At 45.2% G+C, this 24,151-nt stretch overlaps 1 protein-coding gene and 1 long non-coding RNA gene across 2 annotated transcripts in view; one reads left to right on the forward strand and one right to left on the reverse strand.

The window, feature by feature from the left end:
* LOC141053775 (uncharacterized) overlaps window positions 1–14,286 on the reverse strand; it is a 30,194-nt gene extending 15,908 nt beyond the window's left edge. The window contains exon 1 of the long non-coding RNA XR_012221266.1: window positions 13,904–14,286. This is a non-coding gene — a long non-coding RNA (uncharacterized lncRNA). The remainder of the gene's footprint in view (window positions 1–13,903) is intronic.
* LAMA3 (laminin subunit alpha 3) overlaps window positions 1–24,151 on the forward strand; it is a 297,581-nt gene that overhangs the window by 167,979 nt on the left and 105,451 nt on the right. Inside the window, exons 26-34 of the mRNA XM_073550824.1 lie at window positions 3,937–4,094; window positions 5,057–5,165; window positions 5,480–5,577; window positions 6,953–7,124; window positions 8,723–8,849; window positions 8,929–9,068; window positions 13,415–13,530; window positions 19,714–19,925; window positions 20,946–21,150. Of these exons, the coding sequence (XP_073406925.1) occupies window positions 3,937–4,094; window positions 5,057–5,165; window positions 5,480–5,577; window positions 6,953–7,124; window positions 8,723–8,849; window positions 8,929–9,068; window positions 13,415–13,530; window positions 19,714–19,925; window positions 20,946–21,150 (1,337 nt within the window). The remainder of the gene's footprint in view (window positions 1–3,936; window positions 4,095–5,056; window positions 5,166–5,479; window positions 5,578–6,952; window positions 7,125–8,722; window positions 8,850–8,928; window positions 9,069–13,414; window positions 13,531–19,713; window positions 19,926–20,945; window positions 21,151–24,151) is intronic.

Genomic DNA, 24,151 nt, shown 5'->3' on the forward strand with positions numbered 1-24,151 from the left:
TGATGACTGGCTGAGTGGAGTTACTGACTGGATATAAGGCTGCCGACGCCCTTCTGCCCTGCGGGTGATTTCTCTGTGGGATCCTTGGAGACCAGTCTGAATTCCTGCTCTTCTAAAGCTAAGTTTTCAGCTCGGGTTTTTGCATTCTTGCTTTGACTTTGTTTTGCTTTGTTTTTCTGGATTTCTGCCATTCCCTGCTGGGGTGTGCTGAATTCCTTTAGCTCTGTCTTCTGAAAATACCTGAGTGCTGATTTAGTTTTTGAAGCCTAGCTGCTTCAGGGTCTTTTGCATATCAGCTTGTTGGCTTATGTCTTTGATAGGGTTTTGGCAGATTGCAGACAGCAACCTTCCTTTCCTGTTCTGTTTAGTTAGCTTGGGCCCCGTCTTTGCTCAGTCTATCTTTCTATCTGTGTGAGTGTTTTTTCATCTTGCTTCACCGTCATTATATGTTGGGGGCTGCCTTTTACTTTGGGGTCTGCTCTGGGGCAGTTTAGATTTCCTTTTCTGTCTTTAGGCTATTTAGCGCTCCGGCTGTGATCGAGGGGTCTAGGGCATCGTAGGAACCCCCCACGGCTACTGCTAGTTGTGTTGATAGGTTCAGGGGTCTGCAATCTGATAGTTGCCAACTTCTCTGGTTTTCTGAACGTAGCTTCTATTTTTGTGTCTGCCTCCTACGGTGACTCAATCATAACAGACAACCTCCTCTGCCCATGCGAATATTCGTTCTGCTGGCGCCTGGAGTGGTCGATGCTCGGGCCTCCCTGATGTTTCAGGAATGAGACTGCCGTTATGTTGTCGGACAATATTCGAACGTGTCGATTCCTCACTACCGACCGGTTCTGCCGCAGGGCTTCCCAGACCGCATAGAGCTCCCTGAAGTTGGAGGATCTGTTTCTGATGCTGACTGGCCATCTTCCCTGGAAAATTTTCCCTTCTACGTGGGCTCCCCAACCCCACGTACTGGCGTCTGTGGTGATTACCACGTATGGCGAAGTTGTCCATAGCACGCCCACCTGTAGGTTTCTGGGCTGTATCCACCACCGTACAGACCTTTTCACCGGATCTGGCAATGTTATGGGCTTGTCGAGTGAATCCTGACACCTGTCCCACTTTGCGAGGATTTCCTTTTACAGTGGTCTCGAATGGAACTGGGCCCATCTGACGCACGGAATGCAAGCCTTCATCAGGCCCAAGACATCCATTGCCCCTCTTACGGAGGAACAATGCTTCAGGAGGTCCTTGGCTCTGTCCTGAATGATCCGCTGCTTTTTTTGTGGTAGCAGGGATATCCTGTTTCTTGAATCTGGGAGAACTCCCAGGAAGATTTTCCTGCTTTCTGGCTTTAGGTCTGACTTCTGTTCGTTGATCAGCCAGCCGAGGAACGCCAATGTTCTGACTGTTCGCCTTCTGTCCTGAATGAGCCTTTCTACTGATCTTGCCACTAGAAGGAAGTTCTCTAGGTATGGTATTATAATGACACCCTGATTCCTCAGGTAGGCCACCACCTCTGCTACCAGCTTTGTGAATATTCGGGGGGTTGAAGCCAGCCCGAATGGAAGGCATTGGAACTGGAAGTGGCAGGTCCGGGTCGGTAGTCTGACTACGAATCTTAGCAGTCTCTGGGATGAGGGATGGATAGGGACCTGATGGTACGCACTCTTCAGGTCAAGGGTAAACATGACGGCATCCCTGTCTATAAGATGAATTGCCGACCGTATAGATTTCATCCGGAACCTCTTGTACATGACCCAGGCATTTAGGGGTTTTAAGTTTATAATAGTTCGGGCCTCGCCAGATGGCTTTGCAATGGAGAACAGGGAGGAGTAGTAACCCTTTCCCCTCTCCAACTGAGGAACTGGTACTATAACCTCTGACCTGAGCATGTCCTGTAGGTCTGTCCACATGGCAGAGTCCGCCTGGACTACGGTGGGGGCAATGTATCTGTCGGGGGAGGGGAGCAACATTCTATGCTGTAACCCTCTGCGATGGTTCTGAGGATCCACCGGTTGTGAGTAACCCTGCCCCACCTTCCTGCAAAGTGACAAAGTCTTCCCCCGACACATCTGGCATCATTGCCTCCTAGACCTGGAGGTTGACGCAAAAAGGGAGGCTTTGCTTCCCCCCCCCCTGGTTGTGGGAGCTTCTATAGGAGCTTCTGTTGTATCTACCCTGGCTCCTAAAGTCGGTCTGTCTCCTAAAAAAGGACCCCCTCCGAAAGGACTGGGGACGCTTGGGTTTTTCCTCTGGAAAACCTTTATTTTTGTCGGACACCTGCTCTATGATGCTATCTAAAGCTGGTCCGAACAGCCTTGTGCCTGAAAAGGGGATGGAGCAAAGCTTCGCCTTCGAAGCATTATCCCCCGACCAGGATTTTAGCCAAACGCTCTTCGAGCTGCATTGGAAAGGTAGCTGTTCCTGGCTGCGAATCTTACCGATCCGGCCGACGTATCTGACATGAACGCCGTGGCTGATTTCATCAGGGGAAGGGAAGGTAGGATCTCGGATCTAGGGGTCTTGTTGGTTAAGTTCTCTTCCAACAGCTCCACCCATAAGAACATGGACCTGGCCACCGAGGTGGCTGCTATGTTAACCCTAGTGAGGGCAGCCGCCGTTTCCCATGTTCTCTTTAACAGAACATCCGCCTTCCGGTCCATCGAGTCCCGGAGACTTGATGTGTCCTTAAAGGGAATGGCGGTCTTTTTGGTGACCTTAGCTACGGGAACATTGATCTTAGGAACTTAGAAATTTCCTCCCATAATCGTGTTTCCTCTGGGTCAAAGGGCAGTCGGCTCTTAAAGTCCCGGGACAGCACGAGTCGACGTTCTGCCTCATTCCACTCTTCTAGGACCATTGTCTTAATGTGTTCACTCACAGGGAACACAGTGTTTCCGAGCAACCAGTCCCTCAAACATCAGGTCCTGTCTGGAATGCGGCTTAGGAACTTCCTCAATCTGCATGGTGATCCTTACCGCCTGCACCAAGTCGTCAGTATCCTCTAGCCTAAACAGGTATTTCCTGCCTTGGTACCGCCTGTCGGTCAGGATCTCTTCCTCGGGGTCCGAGTCCCAGAAGTCTGACCCTTCAGGCGAGCTTGCTTCCGAGGCTAGCTCCGTCTCCCACCTCGGCCGCTTCCGGCTTGGTCCCGGACTGGGGGACTGCTGCCGTGAGAGGCTGGATCTGGAGGCCTGTACTTCCTCCCGAATCAGGGTTCGCATCTCAGCCAGGAGGGACGGCTGCTCGTCTCTTACGACCCAGCCGCCCATCCCCCTGTGCCCTCCGGTAAGTTTCCCGGTATTCCTCTCTCGTGTCCCTCCATTCAGGATGGCAGCTCCCTTTGTAATTGTCAACCAATGACGTCCCAGGTGTCATCAATAGGAGACAAATCGAGAGATCCTGCAGGCCATAGTAGAACGTTTAGGCCACGCACACTGCTCACAAAAGTGTGAACACTGAACAACAGGTGTTCTGGTATTGAAAAACAGCTTTTGGGACACTGTGGAGATCAAGAAAAGAAAGATAAAACTTACAAATCCTGCCTTCAAAACAAGCTCACTTACTAATTCACTAATGTTATTCTGCAGTCTGGTACATAGTGAAGAAACAAAGTTTCCAATTTTTAATGAAAACCTGTTGATGATGTAACATCATTGCACCAGCCATCGTATTAGGAGTGAGTTAATTAATTGTTTGACCAAATATAACAAGGTAGTTTTCAAATTAATCCCAAAGGATCAACTAAATATCCAAATGGCCCTTGCCTGAGAAAAGGTTCCCACCCTTCGCCCTACAGGGTAATGGGGAAATAACAAACTGCTTCCAGAAGTGGGCATATCCTTCAGTTGAACCCATTGATTATGCAAACGCACTTTTATTGCAGTGTGTTTAGGTTGAGATGAATTAACATGACATAATTGTGAAACATCTTGGTTCCCACAGGTGGAGTTATATTTTAGTATCAAAGTCCCTCGTGCCGGAGTTTATTCTTTTGTCTTTGAATATGCCAATGAAGATGCCCAGCAATATTTTCTGACTGTGATGATGAGAAATGACCCCAGTATGTCAGGCCGAGTGAACGTGTACAGCTGTAAATACAGGTACAGTACGAGTATTGTTCTGTTTGTCTCCATGATTGAATTTTCATAAGCAGCACATTCATTGGATTACATTACCTGTGCTTACTTCTAGTACGCCTGTTTTTACTAATGTTTATGCCAGCTCGGTAATGACTGGGGATAGAGGAGTGAATGCTGTTTTCATTACTTTCCTGAATGTAATATTCAGTGAGTCCTGGTGTAAATGCAATGCTTCTAGGGGGCATATCTCCATACTTACAGAGGCCAATAGAGCATGCCATAATTTATTCTAGCAAGGCTCGAACCCCTCTATGGCAGCATAGTTACTGCTAGATACCAAACAGAGCCACAATACCAATTCTGCTCCCTATGAAAGCTTTAGTTATACCCCTAACCATCAAACATTCATTTCTTGTCTAAAATGTTAGAAAAAGGACTGCTTGTCTGACCTATTATCTCCACCTGCAATTTTTTTTTGTGTTGTAACTTAATTATAAGAACCAATAATAGCAATCCTACTAATGGGAGGCTGTAGAAAGAAGAATATACATGTGGGTCTACAGACTATTAGCCTGCCCTAGTCGCTCATTATCTAACTATGCCTCTTATGAACATTATAGGGAATATGGGCAGAAAAATAGAAATAAAGAAGCTCACCATGTCAATATTGTTCAGGATACATCGGATAGTTGATGAATCGGTGACAATTCCTGCTGGTGGAGCTCAGCTACTGTAGAACCGACGAAGAAAATAGGATTTGACGACACTTCCATCCATAAAATTAATCTTTTTAGACATTAATTTAATAACAGAAAGATCCATCATGAAGATAAAACCTGACGCGTTTCTGGCATCCACCACGTCCTTAGCTATTCGCCCTCCGGCATATAGTGCCCAAAAATCCTTTTTTCTTCGTCGATTGTGCATAAAAATATTTGTTGAAGTAAATTCTATTTTGTCGTGTTTTATATGTTACACTGCAGCTTCCTCTGTCGCAGTATTGTGGTGGACAACATGAATCGCGTTGCAAAGTTTGAGATGTTTTCGGACACTGAAATTTGTGTGACGGCATCATCAGTCAATTTCCTACTGGTGAGTTCCACATTTCCAAATATCCACCATTGTCAATGCATAGTTTGATCCTCTCTAAGGACTGGTGCAGGCAAGCGTAGATCGATTCGAAAGGCATCCGGCAAAACATTGCATCACGCTCGGGCCAATGTTATGCTATGGGGCCGTGTACATGTCCGAGGAAGCCATCGCTGCATTGTAGCTATGCAGCTATACAATTCTACTACACTTTGCACTTTCATTATTTAAATATGAATTCCCATGGAATCGACTTGTATATTTCGACAAAATATATGTTACTTTATTTCCCTTGACTGTTACCTCTTCTGTTTCAGCACACTGTGTGTATCATCCCAGTGGAGGAGTTCTTCATTGAGTATGGAGAGCCAAAGGTGCACTGTATAGCAGCTTATGGACGAACTCCCGCCCAAATGTAAATGTATATCTCTAAAAGGGTTGTCCACTCATTTGATACTGATGACATAGGGTTACATCTTAGAATGGTCGTCTCTACTGCTGACACCTCCTCCGATCAGCATTGATTGTGACTTCTTTCATTGTTTAGTGGCTGATGCTGATGTCCATGACAGGCACATTGGACAGAGCTGGGTTGTTACGCAGCTTACATTGTGTACACCCAGCTGCCGATGAAGCTTATAACTGCTGATCAGTGGGAGTACTGGGCGTCAGATCCCCGCAATCTGATATTGATGACCTATTGTAATTACAGGTCGTCAATATCAGAGAATCGGACAAGCCCTTTAAAATTTTCATTCTACTTTTTTTTTAAGGGCAATTTTAGTTTGGAACTAGAGTAACAATCTTTTCCTTTAGTAAAGAACTTGTATTCATCTTTTGATTATAAACTAGATTTTACAGACTCAAGCACAGAATGACCGAATCACCCAGTATGTATGTCTCAGAAACACCGCACTGAACTTGCTCACTGAGCCAGTGCGCGTGTCCTGAGTAAAGCGAACTGTTCTCAAAGATACCTGTGGAGCGGGCAGCAGCCGAATAGATGCGTACTTCAGAACAGCAGGACCTGAAGCACGTGACTGCTGGGGGCGTGGCCTAAACTCCAGAGAGCAAGGAGCTGCAGGAAAACTCCTAGCAGGGTAACTGCGAGACAAAGTTACCAAGGGGCATAGACAGGGAGGATAGTCAGGACGTAGCCAATGAGTCATACACAGAGATAGCTGCAAGGTACAAGAGGGGCGAGCAGAGAGTAGTCAGGTCACAGGCAATGAGTCATACACAGAGAGGATAGCACAGTACAGAATCAACAGGCAAACTCACAATGGGAAACAGAATCGGGTCAGAACCATATAAACAAGCTATAACAACGAACAGGCACACAGAGGTCAGCACACTCGGCCTAAGTCAAAAGTATAACTGACAGGGATTGGAGCTTCCCAGGGGTTTAAGAAGCTCTCCCAGAACCAGAAAGAGGCCACAATCATTAACCCCAGATGTGCAGGTCAAAACCTGCTCTGAGCTCCAGACATTAACCCCTGACGTGCAGCTCAAAAACCTGCACTGGGATCATGACAGTATGTTGCAGCACGTATAGGCGCCATGTACATGGCTGTGCAGTGTGCCGGACATCCTTATGACAAATCATCTGATTCATACATTTTTGGTGGGAGCTTTGTTTTACACCACATTTTCTTCCCTTTTATAGCTCATGTTTAATTACATCTTTAGAATTGATTATTTGTAGTACATAGAGTAATGTGCATGAAAAATCACTGAGATTGAATGTAATGATAATTTTGCGATTAACTTATATTGTTCTTGTCTTGAAGTCCTTCTTGTATCCAGTCTTCAGTCTATGAAAATCCACCTCTCTCCTTATTGCTGGACCCCATCAAAGATGTTAGAGACTCTGTTGGGCAGAGGAGCACAGGACAAGGGCCTGTCCATGGAGCAGGTCTTCCTTGGCAGCAGGGCAGCAGAGTATTGCTGGCAGCACAACAGGTATTTGGTAGGCTTTGTAATGTTACTAGCTCTATGGCTGCCTGCAACAGTGCTGCAATGGTCATGTTGCACTGTGAATTAGGGTATGTTTCCACGGTCAGTAAACACTGCGGGTTGGACGCTACGTACAGCCGCAACGTTCAACCCACAGTGGCCAGATGTTACAGCATAGTGGATGGGATTTCATGAAATCCCATGTCCACTATGCGTGCACGGATGCCTCCGGCTTCCCTGCGTAACCGGACATGCAGCGCGTCTTTCCAGACCGCAGCATGTCTATTTATCTTGCGGAGACGCTCCGTCTCCGCAAAATAAAGTCACCCATACAATATATAGGACGCGATGATTCCACACGGTTCCATGAACACATGCGGAATCACCTGTGTTCAAAAGCAGGCAGCGCTTTGGACGGAGCGGACATGTGCTGTGTCCAAAGCGCTGCCGGATACTGACTGTGGAAACATGTGCACACGTTCAGTATATGCAGTAGAAAAATCTGCTGCAAATCTGTTGCAAATACTGATGTGCTGGCAGGAAAAACACAACATAAAATCATGTGATTTTGGTGCATCTTTTTAAACTTTTTTTGCATGCGTTTTTCCCATTTATTAGTATGGGTGAAATCTGCAGCAAACACGCTGAAATAAGGCTAGGTTCACACTTGCGCTGGTCTCTGTATGGCTGCGTACTTCCTCCCTTAAGCTTTGCCTACGCTCCGCCTACTTCTGCATGCATCCTGCATACCTATCTTTAACACTGGGTACGCAGGGACATGCGTTGTTTGCGGATGCGTCCGCATGCAGCATTTTGACGTGCCCACCGACCGCACGGGAACGCAACATGTTGCAGTTATATAAGTTGGTTCGGCGGGCACGTCAAAACGCATCCACATATAACGCATGTCCCTGTGTACCCAGTGTTAAAGTTAGGTACACAGGACGACGCATGCAGAAGTAAGCAGAGCATAGGCGGAGCTTAAGGGAGGAAGTACGCAGCCATACGCAGAGCAGCCAAATGCAAGTGTGAACCCAGCCTAATTGACATGCTGCAGATTTAAATGTTAAAAAATTCTTCAAGGACAAAACAAGCAACTTGTGCATGAGACTTCAGGAATCACTTTGCTGATACTAGGAAATCCGTCAGGTTTTGTGACAAAACTGTCGGGGAAAAAACGCAACAAAAATGCGACAAAACCACAAAGTATGCACAGATCCTTGGGGTATGTGCACACATTAAGTATTTCCTGCATCTCTTGACAGGAAAAACACTGTCTAAAATAAGCGCGTTTTTGCTGCAGATTTTTCCCCACTCATGGGTGACATCTGCAGCAAAAACACGGAAAGAATTGACATGCTGCAGATTTAAGTCTGCTGCAAATGTGCAAGGAAAAATAAGCAACGTGTGTAAAAGTTTCATATGGCTGCACAACGCAGATAACAGTGGAAAAAGTGAAAAGTACAATATACTGAAACAAAGGTGGCTTGGTTGGTTGACCCTGATCTAGTGTGCATGGCCAACTTTTCCTGCATGTCCACAAATTCTGAGCTTGTATGTTATATTTATGTTAGTACATTAGTTTCAATTTGTGTTCTATACAGAATCAGATCATTTTGGGCAGAGGAATCCCTAATACCGGGAGGTATGTCTTCATTGTCCATTACTACCAGACTCAGAACCCGGCGTTTCCAGTGTCTGTGCTGGTTGACGGTGGAGCACTGTGGTCAGGTATGATGTTGTACGCTCCTTCATGTATGGTCATTTTCATTTTTTGTAGCCATAGTGTGAATATGTGGTATTTTATCAGGTACTTTCAATGCTTCGTATTGTCCTCACACTTTTGGATGCCGAGATCTGGTTGTTGCTGGTAACCGTATCAGCCTTGATGTCACTAACCCAGAACTGTCAGTAACTGTGACAACTCCACCAGATAAGCCCCTACACGTGGTGAGTTAAGACATTGATTCTTCTTAAAGATAATGCTAAATTAAAGAGTATCTATTTTTTTAAATAACTTTGTCCGTAAAAGTATTGCATGTGAGTGGCTGTCAAATCACAGCTACACCCCAGTCTATTTGCCTGTCTTTAGCTGCATTTATATCAGAACATATTAATTAGGAGTACAGATGATGGCAGTGAAGGATCAGCGCAGCCCTGGTGTTTTACAAGCTCGGGGATAAGCTGCTGCAGGAGATTGTTCTGATAAGGCCGGGGTCACACTTGTGAGAAACTCGCACGAGTCTCACGTCTCAATACCCGGCACTGCCGCTGGCACTCGGGACCGGAGTGTGCGGCTGCATGTATTTCTATGCAGCTGAGCACTCCACTCCTGAGTGCCGGCGGCAGTGCTGGGTATTGAGACGTGAGACTCATGCGAGTTTCTCACAAGTGTGAACCCGGACTAAGCACGACACTCAGAGGAAGAGGCAGGAGAGCTGACACCTTCATTGCCATCTTCTGTACTCCAAATCAGGTTGTTATGATATGAATGCAGCTGAAACCAAGCAAAGAATCTGGGGATTAGCAGGAATTTTGAAGCTATATGCAATCTTTTACCAGCAATGAAGATAAATTACCTAGTAAAGAGATTTAGAACGTTTTATAAACTTCCATATGAACCAAGTTATGAAAAAATGAAAGTTTAGTTACTCTTTAAGTTCTTTATGTACTTTGATTCACTTAGTTCTTAGTTTTCTATATACCTAGATCAGACATAGACCTCTGGAAATAGTATGTAGAGCCAATGTGCAATGTGGCTGTATATTACTGATAGATAAAAAATTATAGAGGTGTGTCTGTATACATACAGAGCATATTAGGCCAAAGAAAAAATTTGAAATGGTATAAGGGGACGAAGGATTCCCTAGTAATCTCTAAAGTGTGCCTACCTATCTGCGGAAGGCTATGTGCCCACGTTGCAGAAATGCTGCGGAATTGTCAGCAGCATTTCTGCAACTCCCCCCTGTGGGTAAAACACAAGCGTTTTGCAAGGGCTTTTAGCTTGCAGAATGTTAGCGCTTTTCCAACAGATTTAAAGCATCGCTTGGAAAAGTGATTGACAGGTTGTTCACACTTATCAAGCATAGTGCTTGACAAGTGTGGCCAACTTTTTACTATTGATGCTGCCTATGCCTATGCCTATGCAGCATCAATAGTAAAAGTTAGAATGTTAAAAATAATAAAATAAAAAATAGGGATATACTCACCTCCTGGCAGCTCCCGATCTCCTCAGCGGCGATCCCGGTCCTCATCAGCGCTGCCGGCAAGTTCTGTTCCCAGGCGTGCTTTGCGAGAATGACCTCTGATGACGTACCGTCACCACACGTACCGGAGTCACTGACGTGTGAAACAGGTCTTAGAGTGTTTTTGAGAGTTTTATTCATAGTCAATAAACATTATATTTTACTAGCTATGAACCCGTTCTATGCCCGGGTGGCAAGCATTTTTATTGGTATATGGTCTCCCATCCTGGTATGTGCTGCCCCCTCCTATCCTGCTATGCATGCCCCCTCATCCCTATAATGGTATGCATGGCCCCCTTATCCCTATTTTGGTATGTATGCCCCCCAATCCTGGTATGCATGGCACCTCATTCCTCATCCTGGTATTCATGGTCCCCTCACCCCCCCAATTCTGGTATGCATGGTGCCCCCTCATCAATATCCTGGTATTCATGGTTCCCTCACCCCCCAATCCTAGTATGCATGGTCCCCTCACCCAACAATCCTGGTATGCATGGTCCCCTCACCCCCCAATCCTGGTATGCATGGTCCTCTCACCCCCCAATCCTGGATGCATGGTCCTCTCACCCCCCAATCCTAGAATGCATGGTCCTCTCACCCCCAATCCTGGTATGCATGGTCCTCCCTCATCCGTATCGTTGGATGTATGGTACTCCTTCACCCGCCAATCCTGGTATGCATGGTCCCCTCATCCCTAATCCTGGTATACATGGCACCCCTTACCTCCCAATTATGGTATGCAAGGTCCCCTCACCCCCCAATCCTGGTATGCATGGTCCCCTCACCCCCCTATCTTGGTATGCATGGTCCTTTCACCCCCCTATCCTGGTATGCATGGTAACCCCTCACCCCCCTATCCTGGTATGCATGGTAACCCCTCACCCCCCTATCCTGATATGTATGGTCCCCTCACCCCCCCTATCCTGGTATGCATGGTTCCCTCCCCCCCCATCCTGGTATGCATGGTTCCCTCCCCCCCCCTATCCTGATATGCATGGTCCCCTCACCCCCCTATCCTGGTATGCATGGTCCCCTCACCCCCCTATCCTGGTATGCATGGTCCCCTCACCCAATAATCCTGGTATGCATGGTCCTCTCACCCCCCAATCCTGGTATGCATGGTCCCCTCACCCCCCAATCTTGGTATGCATGGTCATCCCTATCGTTGGATGTATGGTACTCCTTCACCCGCCAATCCTGGTATGCATGGTCCCCTCATCCCTAATCTTGGTATACTTGGCACCCCTTACCTCCCAATTCTGGTAAGCAAGGTCCTCTCATCCCCAATTCTGGTATGTATGGTCCCCTCACCCCCCAATCCTGGTATACATGGCCCCCTCACCCCCCAATTCTGGTATGCATGGTCCTCTCACCCCCCTATCCTGGTATGCATGGTCCTCTCACCCCCCTATCCTGGTATGCATGGTAACCCCTCACCCCCCCTATCCTGGTATGCATGGTAACCCCTCACCCCCCTATCCTGATATGCATGGTCCCCTCACCCCCCCTATCCTGGTATGCATGGTTCCCTCACCCCCCCATCCTGGTATGCATGGTTCCCTCCCCCCCCATCCTGATATGCATGGTCCCCTTACCCCCTTATCCTGGTATGCATGGTCCCCTCACCCCCCTATCCTGGTATGCATGGTCCCCTCACCCCCCTGTCCTGGTATGCATGGTCCCCTCACCCAATAATCCTGGTATGCATGGTCCTCTCACCCCCCAATCCTGGTATGCATGGTCCCCTCAACCCTCCAATCCTGGTATGCATGGTCCCCTCACCCCCCAATCTTGGTATGCATGGTCATCCCTATCGTTGGATGTATGGTACTCCTTCACCCGCCAATCCTGGTATGCATGGTCCCCTCATCCCTAATCTTGGTATACATGGCACCCCTTACCTCCCAATTCTGGTATGCAAGGTCCCCTCATCCCCAATTCTGGTATGTATGGTCCCCTCACCCCCCAATCCTGGTATACATGGCCCCCTCACCCCCCAATTCTGGTATGCATGGTCCTCTCACCCCCCTATCCTGGTATGCATGGTCCTCTCACCCCCCTATCCTGGTATGCATGGTAACCCCTCACCCCCCTATCCTGGTATGCATGGTCCCCTCACCCCCCCTATCCTCGTATGCATGGTTCCCTCACCCCCCTATCCTGGTATGCATGGTCCTCTCACCCCCCCCTATCCTGGTATGCATGGTCCCCTCACCCCTCCAATCCTGGTATGCATGGTTCCCTCACCCCCCAATCCAGGAATGCATGGTCCCCTCACCCCGCCCCAAATGCTGTGATGTTTGGAGAGGGCGTGCTGTGGTGCCGGACTCGGCGCCTGCGCAGCCCTCGCTTCCGGCGCCATTTTCTTGAAGACACACTGTAGTCTTCTACAATATGGCGGCGGAAAGTGAGGACTGCACAGGCACCGAGTCCGGCACCACAACACACCCTGTCCAGACATCATGGCCCAACAACGTAATGATCGGGTATTGACACGGGGTCTCGCCGTGATGTCAGGAGAGGTGCCCGTGTCAATACCCGATGGTTAATTTGTTGTTCCGTGATGTCTGGAGAGGGTGTGTTGTGGTGCTGGACTCGGCGTCTGCACAGTCCTCGCTTTCCAGCTCCATTTTCTTGAAGACACACACTGCAGTGTGTCTTCTACAAAATGGTGGCAGTAAGAGCATGCGCTGATTGCGGCGCCACAACCCGCCCTCTCCTGACACCACATCAAGACGTAAGACCCTGCGGCAACAGCAACACCGGATTCGCAAGGTGTTGCGGAGATGGCGGTATGCGTTCAGTGCTTATGCATACCGCAAGCTCCTGGGGGGATGCGTCACTTTGTCTGGAGCCAGACTGCGCAGGCGTGTCGCGCTTGCGCAGTCTATAAAGGCTTTGGACAGAGTGACGCTTACAGCGTTATAGATGGGTCTGTTTCTTGTTGGTTTGATAACTTATTGGGGCCCCACTTTATACAATATTTTGTTTTTACCTCCCCATCAAGCCCGAGTATTAGTTCAATATCATTAGGATATTGTTGTCTTTCAGGAATCTATTCTACTTGTACCTGTGAACAGCTATACTCATGACATCTTGGTGGAGAAACCTCTGGATAAATCTTTTGACTTCATAAATATTTGTGGAGAAAACAGCTTCTATGTTGAGTAAGTGTAATTCTCTTGTTTCCAGTTTCATCTGTTTTTATTTTAGCTTTAATTCCTTTACATTCCATATACTAGTCTCCTGTACACTGAATGCTGTCCCCTTAAAGAGCAGAGGAGCTTCCCTGCACTCTGTTGCATATAAAGCTGTGCAAGGTCGTATGTGTGTCTCTGCCCGTCCATAGGGGTGCAATGTGTAGCATATGAATGAGAGAACAATCGCACCCACACAATCTCAATATCTCAGTTTGACCATCACTGTTTTGCAAAAACATATACATAGTAGGCCGTGAGTAGTTGTCTCATCGGTATTTTTGCACCTGTGTTGCCGCCATCTTAACCACATGGGTCTGCTGCATACTGAGCTGTTAGTTACCTTCTATGTCCAGTCTAGGTGGCACTGGATATCCGTTCAGTTATGCTCCTCTGATCGGTAGTCGTGCTCACAGCAGTTTCATTGATGGCTGAGCTGCTCCAGCGTCATGGCCTTCTTGAAGGAAATCACACGTCTGCGCGCTGACAGACAGCTTCCTGGGCATGTGCATTGAAACTGAGTGTACATGCCAAACTTCACTTTTGCTCGGCACATGCACCGAAACCCTCAGATGCTCTGTGCTTGTTAGGACCCCAAGCAGTGTGAATGGTGTGCAAAGGTATGCATGAAGCCTTCAAAGAGAGAGAACAGAGCCTCTAGCGCCATCTGTTGGAGATAGCAATCCTAGACTAGAGTCATTATCAAGAAATTCTTTAAAGAACCTAACCGCCTAACTTGGGCTTTAAAGCAAAACCAGGATCTTTTCCAGAAGGAAAAAAAGCTTCATTTGCAGAAAACTGTTTCAGAGTTGGTTGTATGTGAAGGGAGAGAGCAGGGTTATCTCTGATATGGTGAATGGTGGATCCTGTGTAATCAGCTGTGTACACAAATGTTGTGTGTCATTGTAATCCTGCCTCTGCGGAGACGCTTCCTGAAAGGATGGGCAAATTAAAGCTAAAAAAAAACAGTGGCTCTGTGAAATGGCAAGATTGCTAATATTGTTTTTGTTTGTTTTTTTTAGAAAGATTGTGATTTGATGAAAAATAAAACATTGACTTTTTAAAAAAAAAAAAAAAATATAACACAAAAAATCATTTAAACAATGTCATTTCCTGATGATAGCTTCCATTTGAGGATAAAAACTACCCCCGTGTATAACATTAGGGTATGTGATTTCCTCTAGTGATAGTCCCACTGTTATAATCTGTAGACTCTTCAGTTTATAGTATCATTTGTATGTTCTCATCAAATTTTCGCAGAACAGGTGAAGAATTTTAATTTCCAAATGTGCTGCTGCCACCTTGTGGGGACTAATGTTACTCATGTTACAGTACGTGTGATACTTTTGATCTATGTACAGTAGTTTTTTGCCATATTTTGGCAGAATGATCGATAGAGATCGTACCAGTGTTCCCAGTACAAATATTCCAATATACTTCATATAATCTAGTGAACCTTTGCAAAGTGCAAAAAGTCCACAATCAATTTTTGGATTATTTGCAGAATTTATATTACAAAAAAAAGAGATGTAATTATGCTCCCTTATATTTGTGTATCCTGGCACGTGGCAGAGCCAGCCATAGTTCTTCCATAACCGTGTCAGTCTCAAAGCTTTGCACGTGTTGATGGATTTGTAAATCTAGTTTTTATAGTTTGGGTTCACCCTTCCCTCATGCCTAATCTACTGATAACTAGTAGATAAATAAAAATGACAGACCACAAGGCTGAAACAGTATAACATCATATATTGCATGTGGGTGCAGATGAAACCAACACAATCAGCCCATGGAAAATCAGTGTAGGACACACTGTAATCAATAAGAAACAACAAGAGGAAATCAGTGCATAGAAAGTGTGGCTCTTCTCAGAAACTGAACTGCATAATAACATATACTTTGGCTTGCTAATCCTATAGAAATCTGGACTTCTTCTCTATATTGCCCTTCAATGTCAGCTGCCTCCAAGCCACCCATTCTGCCTATGCCTATACTTACCACCTGTATCCGTCACACCTCGATGGTCTCCACTAGGATGGGAGTAATGCTGTCCCAACCACCAGAGACCTCTATAAGGTCAGGTCACTGATAGCCAGGATGTCCCAAGCACTTCAGAGGGGTCGGATTCTGGTGATGTGTATGGCTTGTTTTCTTTCTTTTACGACTCTTTCTGACTTCAGTGATTTTTCATCAGTGTTTTTATACCAAAACCAGAAATGTCTCCAAAACAAACAACAGGTGTCAATCTTTCAATTATAGTTTTTCTCTGTATGTTCCATTCCTGGTTTTGTCATCTAAACACTCATGATAAATCACTCATGTCTGAATGAGCCCTTATAAGTATACTTACACTCTGCAATGTTTATAACACGAGCATAAAACCCCTGTGAGGCAGTGAGGGGAATCATCTACGAGGGTCGTTATGTGTCCCCTAGGGTGCGTATAGAAACATACTGAGCCCGCTGGAGAGCGTTGTAATTACAGCCACAGCTGTGGTCACAATACAAAATAAACGAGATTGTGGATTTGGTCAAACTATTTGACCAAGTCAGATAAAAGCCTATGCCCAGTTTTCTTATACTTTTGGAGAGATCAGTAGGATTGGTAGTGGGACGGATCTCTTCCTCCACTCTGGGTCCTGGGAGGCAAGCACAGGGCAGGAGCTCTGTGTATGATAGGTCTGTGTGAGTTTGAACACAGGCCAGAGCTAGAGAAGCCACTGAGGCACCGAGTGATACGGTGGTCAGGGCCGGCCCGAGAGATTACGGCGCCCTAGGCGAAACTATTTTGTTGCGCCCCTACTATTCTTGGCAGTAGATGAAAACTTGGGATATAAATTTAGGAGCAAAATAAACCACAACAACAATGATTAATTAACTCTCTCCTAACTCTTTAATCTTCTGAGAAGTTGTATAGGACAAATATATAAAAAGTAATCAATAACACAAAACAAAAACGACCATAGGTAATTAAAATTTTTGTTTCCTTGCCTTTTTTTTTTTGAAAAGGATGACACTAAGTCACCGAAATTAATTTGTTTAGCAACTTCAGATTCTATCGAAATTGTTGCCAACCCAACCAACCTCTCTTGCGTCATATTTGCCCTTAAATATGTACACTTTTCTTTCCATCCCTAAAACTTTTTGCCTTTTGAAAAGATTTTTTAGAATTTTTTCTATTTTTTCTCTGGCGCCCTCTTTGGGTCGGCGCCCTAGGCGGCCGCCTAGTTCGCCTATACGTTCGGGCCGGCCCCGACGGTGGTGTAGTCGCCCACAACAATGAAGTGCTGTGGACTGTTATGGATGATCCAGCTGCGATCTGGAGGAAAACGTTTGCTTTTATGTTGTAAGTTGCTAAAGTAAAGACTTTTACATTGAAATATCTTGGGTCACTGCCTCATTACCACGCAGACACAAAAGCCTCTGATTTATATTCCATTAATGGCACAAGCACCTTTACCTAAAAGGAATAATGTGATAATAGAGAAAAGAGGGGCTGGTATGTGCGCCAAAAATATAAGAGAACGTTATTACCTCCTACATGAGTGGTGGGGAACCTCAATGACTTTTTATCCGGCCCCAGTATGTTTACCTTACTTTTGTGTCTTTGTAATTTCACCCCTGATTATATGGCTGTCCAGCTGGGGATTTTACCCCTTATTGCTTTTCACTGGTCTGCCTGTTATATATCGGGTGTGTATACTTGAATCTTTACCACCAGGTGTTTACTCACGATAAGGGTCAGAGTGAGGTTTTTGACACTGTATACCCCTTTGCTCTGCTTCTGCTTGTGTCACCCTTTATTTGTCATTGTTTGTGCTTTTCTACCTGTGTTATCTAATAAAGATTTGTGATTTTATCATACTTTGGACATCTATGCACTGATTTCCTCTTGTTGTTTCTGATAACTAGTAGATGCCTGACATGAAAGCTGTATCATTGACGACACTTATTTACCTTCATAAAAGAGCAATGACAAATGAGTGAATTATTGACGATCTGTGAATATCTGCACTGGGTAATGATAAACATTTGCTCAATTTACCATTGTTTTGCACAATAATCACCATCTATGTAGGACAAGGGTGGGAAATTTTTTTTCTGCCAAGGGCTATTTGCATATCTGTACCATTCTACGGGGGCCGTACAAATTGCACGCCAAGTCCGCCCACAAAGTATGACCTGACGCTGGGGTAAGGATGTAATCCTTCATTACATGCGCCTCAGAGTTTAGTAGTGTACACTGTGTACATGTGCTCACAGACCGAGAAGAAATTAATGGGCCAGCGGGTGGCAAAATATAGCTGCTGGCCCGAGCTCTGCGGTCATCTAGAATCTGCCTGCCTGGGGCCGGATAAAAAGTCATTGAGGTTCCCCACCACTCATGTAGGAGGTAATAACGTTCTCTTATATTTTTGGCGCACATACCAGCCCCTCTTTTCTCTATTATCACATTATTCCTTTTAGGTAAAGGTGCTTGTGCCATTAATGGAATATAAATCAGAGGCTTTTGTGTCTGCGTGGTAATGAGGCAGTGACCCAAGATATTTCAATGTAAAAGTCTTTACTTTAGCAACTTACAACATAAAAGCAAACGTTTTCCTCCAGATCGCAGCTGGATCATCCATAACAGTCCACAGCACTTCATTGTTGTGGGCGACTACACCACCGTCGGGGCCGGCCCGAACGTATAGGCGAACTAGGCGGCCGCCTAGGGCGCCGACCCAAAGAGGGCGCCAGAGAAAAAATAGAAAAAATTCTAAAAAATCTTTTCAAAAGGCAAAAAGTTTTAGGGATGGAAAGAAAAGTGTACATATTTAAGGGCAAATATGACGCAAGAGAGGTTGGTTGGGTTGGCAACAATTTCGATAGAATCTGAAGTTGCTAAACAAATTAATTTCGGTGACTTAGTGTCATCCTTTTCAAAAAAAAAAGGCAAGGAAACAAAAATTTTAATTACCTATGGTCGTTTTTGTTTTGTGTTATTGATTACTTTTTATATATTTGTCCTATACAACTTCTCAGAAGATTAAAGAGTTAGGAGAGAGTTAATTAATCATTGTTGTTGTGGTTTATTTTGCTCCTAAATTTATATCCCAAGTTTTCATCTACTGCCAAGAATAGTAGGGGGGCAACAAAATAGTTTCGCCTAGGGCGCCGTAATCTCTCGGGCCGGCCCTGACCACCGTATCACTCGGTGCGTCAGTGGCTTCTCTAGCTCTGGCCTGTGTTCAAACTCACACAGACCTATCATACACAGAGCTCCTGCCCTGTGCTTGCCTCCCAGGACCCAGAGTGGAGGAAGAGATCCGTCCCACTACCAATCCTACTGATCTCTCCAAAAGTATAAGAAAACTGGGCATAGGCTTTTATCTGACTTGGTCAAATAGTTTGACCAAATCCACAATCTCGTTTATTTTGTATTGTGACCACAGCTGTGGCTGTAATTACAACGCTCTCCAGCGGGCTCAGTATGTTTCTATACGCACCCTAGGGGACACATAACGACCCTCGTAGATGATTCCCCTCACTGCCTCACAGGGGTTTTATGCTCGTGTTATAAACATTGCAGAGTGTAAGTATACTTATAAGGGCTCATTCAGACATCAGTGATTTATCATGAGTGTTTAGATGACAAAACCAGGAATGGAACATACAGAGAAAAACTATAATTGAAAGATTGACACCTGTTGTTTGTTTTGGAGACATTTCTGGTTTTGGTATAAAAACACTGATGAAATATCACTGAAGTCAGAAAGAGTCGTAAAAGAAAGAAAACAAGCCATACACATCACCAGAATCCGACCCCTCTGAAGTGCTTGGGACATCCTGGCTATCAGTGACCTGACCTTATAGAGGTCTCTGGTGGTTGGGCCAGCATTACTCCCATCCTAGTGGAGACCATCGAGGTGTGACGGATACAGGTGGTAAGTATAGGCATAGGCAGAATGGGTGGCTTGGAGGCAGCTGACATTGAAGGGCAATATAGAGAAGAAGTCCAGATTTCTATAGGATTAGCAAGCCAAAGTATATGTTATTATGCAGTTCAGTTTCTGAGAAGAGCCACACTTTCTAGTGTGAAGTCGGCAGCATAAGGATTTTCAACTGTCTTAATAGAACAATAAGGTATTTACAATACATACTTTTTTTCCTTTAGTCCTTTTTCCTCACCTGATTTCTGCAAAAATTCAGCAAGATCTTTAGTGGCATATTATAATAATGGAGCAGTGCCTTGTGGATGCCACGCAGAAGGATCCACAAACCCAGTGTGCAATCCGTTTGGAGGGCAGTGCACTTGTAGACCTAACATCATTGGAAGAACTTGTAGCCGTTGTGCTACCGGTTACTATGGATTTCCACACTGCATATGTGAGTTCAAGTTGATTTTACCGGGCATTTGTTCATTTAGTTTTATCCCTGTTCAAGTCATGGTTGATGGTTGGACTCATTGCACAAAAGCTTTCTTTGATTTCAGAGATCAGGTTCTAAAATGTGTCCCCCTGAAAATAGGTTGCTAGACTGCTTGTTGTTTTGTTCCTCTCGTAGAACTTTATAACGTTCCCTGTACTTGAATGAATTATTAACTTTACAAAGTTCTTACTAAAGTTAAAGAAACCTATTCAGTCATGTAGAAGACATATAAACTCCATGAAAATGTTACACTGGTGAAGATTCAAGTCTCTTCTAATCATGACCCACCATACATTCCCGAGAAGCCAACAGGTCCACCAAGTGTAAAGCTTTGTTCACACTTTGCATTTTTGATTCGTTTTTTTTGCAGTAAGAAACTTCCAGAAAGCAGATTTTGCTTAGTTTTTGTTCTGGTTTTTTTCTGCATTTTTGGTCCTTTTTTGCTGCATTTTTGTCATGCTACATTTGTCTCTTGTACATGCTGATAAAGTTTAGTGCATAAAAAAAATTGATTCTACTTCATCAGGTTTTGGCACCAAAAACTGATATCTGAGTTTTTTCAGCTTTTTTTTTTTTTCAGCGTTTTTTTGCATCACCCATTGCTTTCAGTGGTTGAAAAACGCTGAAAAATTGCTGAAAGAAATGAGCAGCTCTACTTTGCAAAACCTAAGGTTTTGCACAAAATACTGAGGACAGAAAAAAAACCAAACTGTTTGTATGAGATTTCTGAAATCTCATAGACTTTGCTGGTACTGTAAAACACAGCTGAAAATTTGCATTTAAAAAATAAAATGCATAAAAACCACTGAAAAAGCGCAACATGTGAACATAGCCTAAAAATGATGGGCAAAAAATATTATGTCCAACTCCAGTTTGTAACATGGTAAGCATTGGTCTGTATGATCTGTTTGCTAAAGTCTTTTTTGTTTTTTTGGTGAAGCACTCAATTAACATGCAAATTTTTTATTCACAATTTAGCATGTACATGTGGTCGTCGCCTGTGTGATGAAATAACCGGAAAATGCATCTGCCCACCTCAGACGGTCAAACCTATGTGTGAAGTGTGTGAACAACATACATTCAGTTATCACCCACTCCTTGGGTGTGAAGGATGCAACTGTTCGACCACAGGAGTCATACAGCCATTCCGGCCAGAGTGCGATTCTACAAGTGGGCAGTGCAGGTCGGGTACAAGATTCGTTGTTTATTTCTTTACCGATGTTCACACACTAAGGCATATGGGATTTTAGCTATGGAATGGTTACTTTTGTTTCACGGGATTCTAACACACATCCATAGTTTATGTCTAGTATTGCAGCACAATTACAATAAAGTGGTTGGAGCTGAGCTGCGAGATCACACACAGCCTGTGGACAAGCATGGTGCTGTCTTTAGAAAAAAGTAGCCATGGTATTTTTGAACAACCACTTTAAAGGGATTTCCCAGGCTTCAAATATTGATTACCAAAAGAGAATGGAGCTGAAATGCATAGCTCCGTTCACCGTGTAATAGCGGTTCATAGGTTCTGCAGCGCAGCTCTTATTAACTTCAGTAGGACCAGAGAGGAACGACCACTGCACAGTGTATGGAGCTGTGCTGTTTGGTTCCATTCATGGTTTGCATCTGGCCCAAAAAAATGTTAAATGGACCCTACAGATCTGATACTAAGGCCGGAGTCACACTGGCTATTTAAACGGCCGAGTTTCGCATGATAATACACGGCGCTGCCGCCGGGACTCAGGAGCGGGGCATGCGGCCGCATAGCAATACATGGAGCTGCACGCCCCGCTCCTGAGTCCTGGCGGCAGCGCCGTGTATTATCATGCGAAACTCGGCCGTTTAAATCGCCAGTGTGACTCCGGCCTAAAAGATTTATTTTAGGGATAGATAATTTCTAATTATAGGTTACATATTAAAATACGGTACCTCATTTTACCTACTGTATTGTAATTCAAGTTCATAAATATTAGTCGTTAGGCCAAGTTCACACGTTCAGTATTTGGTCATTATTTTAGGCTGGTTTCACATTAGCGTTCTTGTGCGCAGCGTTTCAAGCGCACCTCATAACGCATGTAAAAATGCATAACGCACCCTTTTTTCAATGCATGCGCTTAACGCATGCGCCTAAAAGCGCTGCGTTTACATGCGTTTGCGTTTTTAAGCGCATGCGTTCCAAAAGGAAAACAAAATTTCCAGATTAAACACCATGATAACAACACCACCAATGGGACACAAGTGGGCTTGTCTACTGGAATTTCAGTTTATATACCCTTGCACAGATGAAATCCTCCCATTTTGCTCCTGTATCGTGTGTCAAGCTGGATCTTCAAATGAACAGTTTGTACCGCAATATGGATTTGGATCTCTGCTTGTCTCTTGCTTTTGCTGTTGCGTATGATGAAGAACGTAAGAAAGAAAGACGGAGAAGACGGTGTCAGCGATATTGGCGACACCCTATTGTTGAACTCCGGGAGAGCTTTGGAGCTTACCACTCTTTATTCCACGAGCTAAATGACAACCCGGACAAATATTACGATTACACGCGGATGTCTCAAGACAGTTTCCGGTATTTGCTTCGACACATTGAAGGATCCATCAGCAGGCAGGACACCCAGCTCCGGAGAGCAATTCCTGCTGAGGAACGTCTGTTGGTGACACTACGTTACGTAATATTTAAAACTAAACGCCCCTTATTATTCTTGTTCCGCAATTTACTTATTTATTTTTAATTTCTCTGTTTTTAAGACTCCTGGCTACCGGAGAGACCTTAACATCGCTCCATTTTCAGTTCCGGATTGGAATTTCTACAATTTCCGGAATTGTTGCAGACACCTGCCGGGCTTTGTGGGACGTTCTTCGGGATGAATTTTTACCCCTGCCCACCACGGAATTATGGAAGGCCAAAGCTGCAAAATTCCAGGAACTTTGTGATTTTCCCGACTGTATTGGAGCGGTGGATGGGAAACATATCCGTATTACCAAACCTGCAAGAACTGGATCTGAGTTCTTCAATTATAAAAAATATTTTTCACCAGTGCTCATGGCGATTGCCTGTGCGGACTGCAGCTTTGTGGACATCGGATCTTTCGGACTTGCTAATGATTCCAGTACATTTAAAGACTCCGACATGGGCCAACGCTTATATCGTAATAATTTCAGCCACGACCTCTTCCCAACACTGAAGGATCTGCACTGCCGATTGTTGTTGGGGATGAGGCGTTTCAGATACTAAAAGAATTTTTAACTACAGACTGACCAGGGCACGAAGAACTGTGGAGTGCGCCTTTGGTATCCTTGTCTCGAAATGGCGCATTTTGGGGACAGCAATTAATCTTAACATTGAGACAGTTGATGAGGTGGTCAAGGCGTGTGTGGTTCTCCATAATGATATTATGGCTAAAGAGCGACCCAACGTTGAACTAGATGAACCAGTTCGTAACCCATTGCCAGATTACCATCAACACCCTCTGAGGACAACAGTGGAAATTGCACAAATGAGGGATAGATTTCCGGCCTATTTTGTTTCTGATGTTGGCCGGTTGTCCTGGCAAGATGAAATGGTCTAGTTTATGCAGTGCCTGTATTGTTTAATGCTGCAGACAATAAAAACACCTTTTTTTTGACTATTAAAATGTCCATTTAACGTTTACTAACACCTCTTGAAAAAAGTGGCCTACACATGTGAACTGGTGATCAACTATGTAAATCAGAGGTCTCAAACACGCGGCCCGCGGGCCGCATGCGGCCCCTGAGGCAGGCATCTGTGGCCCGCGGTGCACCACATGTCTCACTCCCTGAGGCAGGGGGAAGGCGTGCGATCCGCGATGGCTGTTCTGTGTGCACACAGCACTCTGCACAGGACCTGGGATGAGGTCACAGGAGGGGGAGGAGTCAGGGGGTCACATGATCAGGGGCCTCCGTGTATGCAAGACGCTGCTGTCTGTACTGGTTGTCATGGTGCTGGATGAGGTAAAGTTTCTGTGTGGGGTCAAGAGGGGTTTACAGGGTGAATGTAGCAGAGCTGTGTGTGTACGGAGCAGAGCTGTGTGTGTATGAGGAGCGGAGCCGTGTGTACAAGGTGTATGGAGCAGAGCTATGCCGTGTGTGTACAGAGCCACATGTGAACCAGGTGTACGGAGCGGAGCCGTGTGTGTACGAGGTGTTCGGAGCGGAGCCGTGTGTGT

The sequence above is a fragment of the Dendrobates tinctorius genome, unplaced genomic scaffold, assembly GCF_039654945.1.
Source record: "Dendrobates tinctorius isolate UK_male_01 unplaced genomic scaffold, ASM3965494v1 ptg000171l, whole genome shotgun sequence".
Lineage (NCBI taxonomy): Eukaryota > Metazoa > Chordata > Amphibia > Anura > Dendrobatidae > Dendrobates > Dendrobates tinctorius.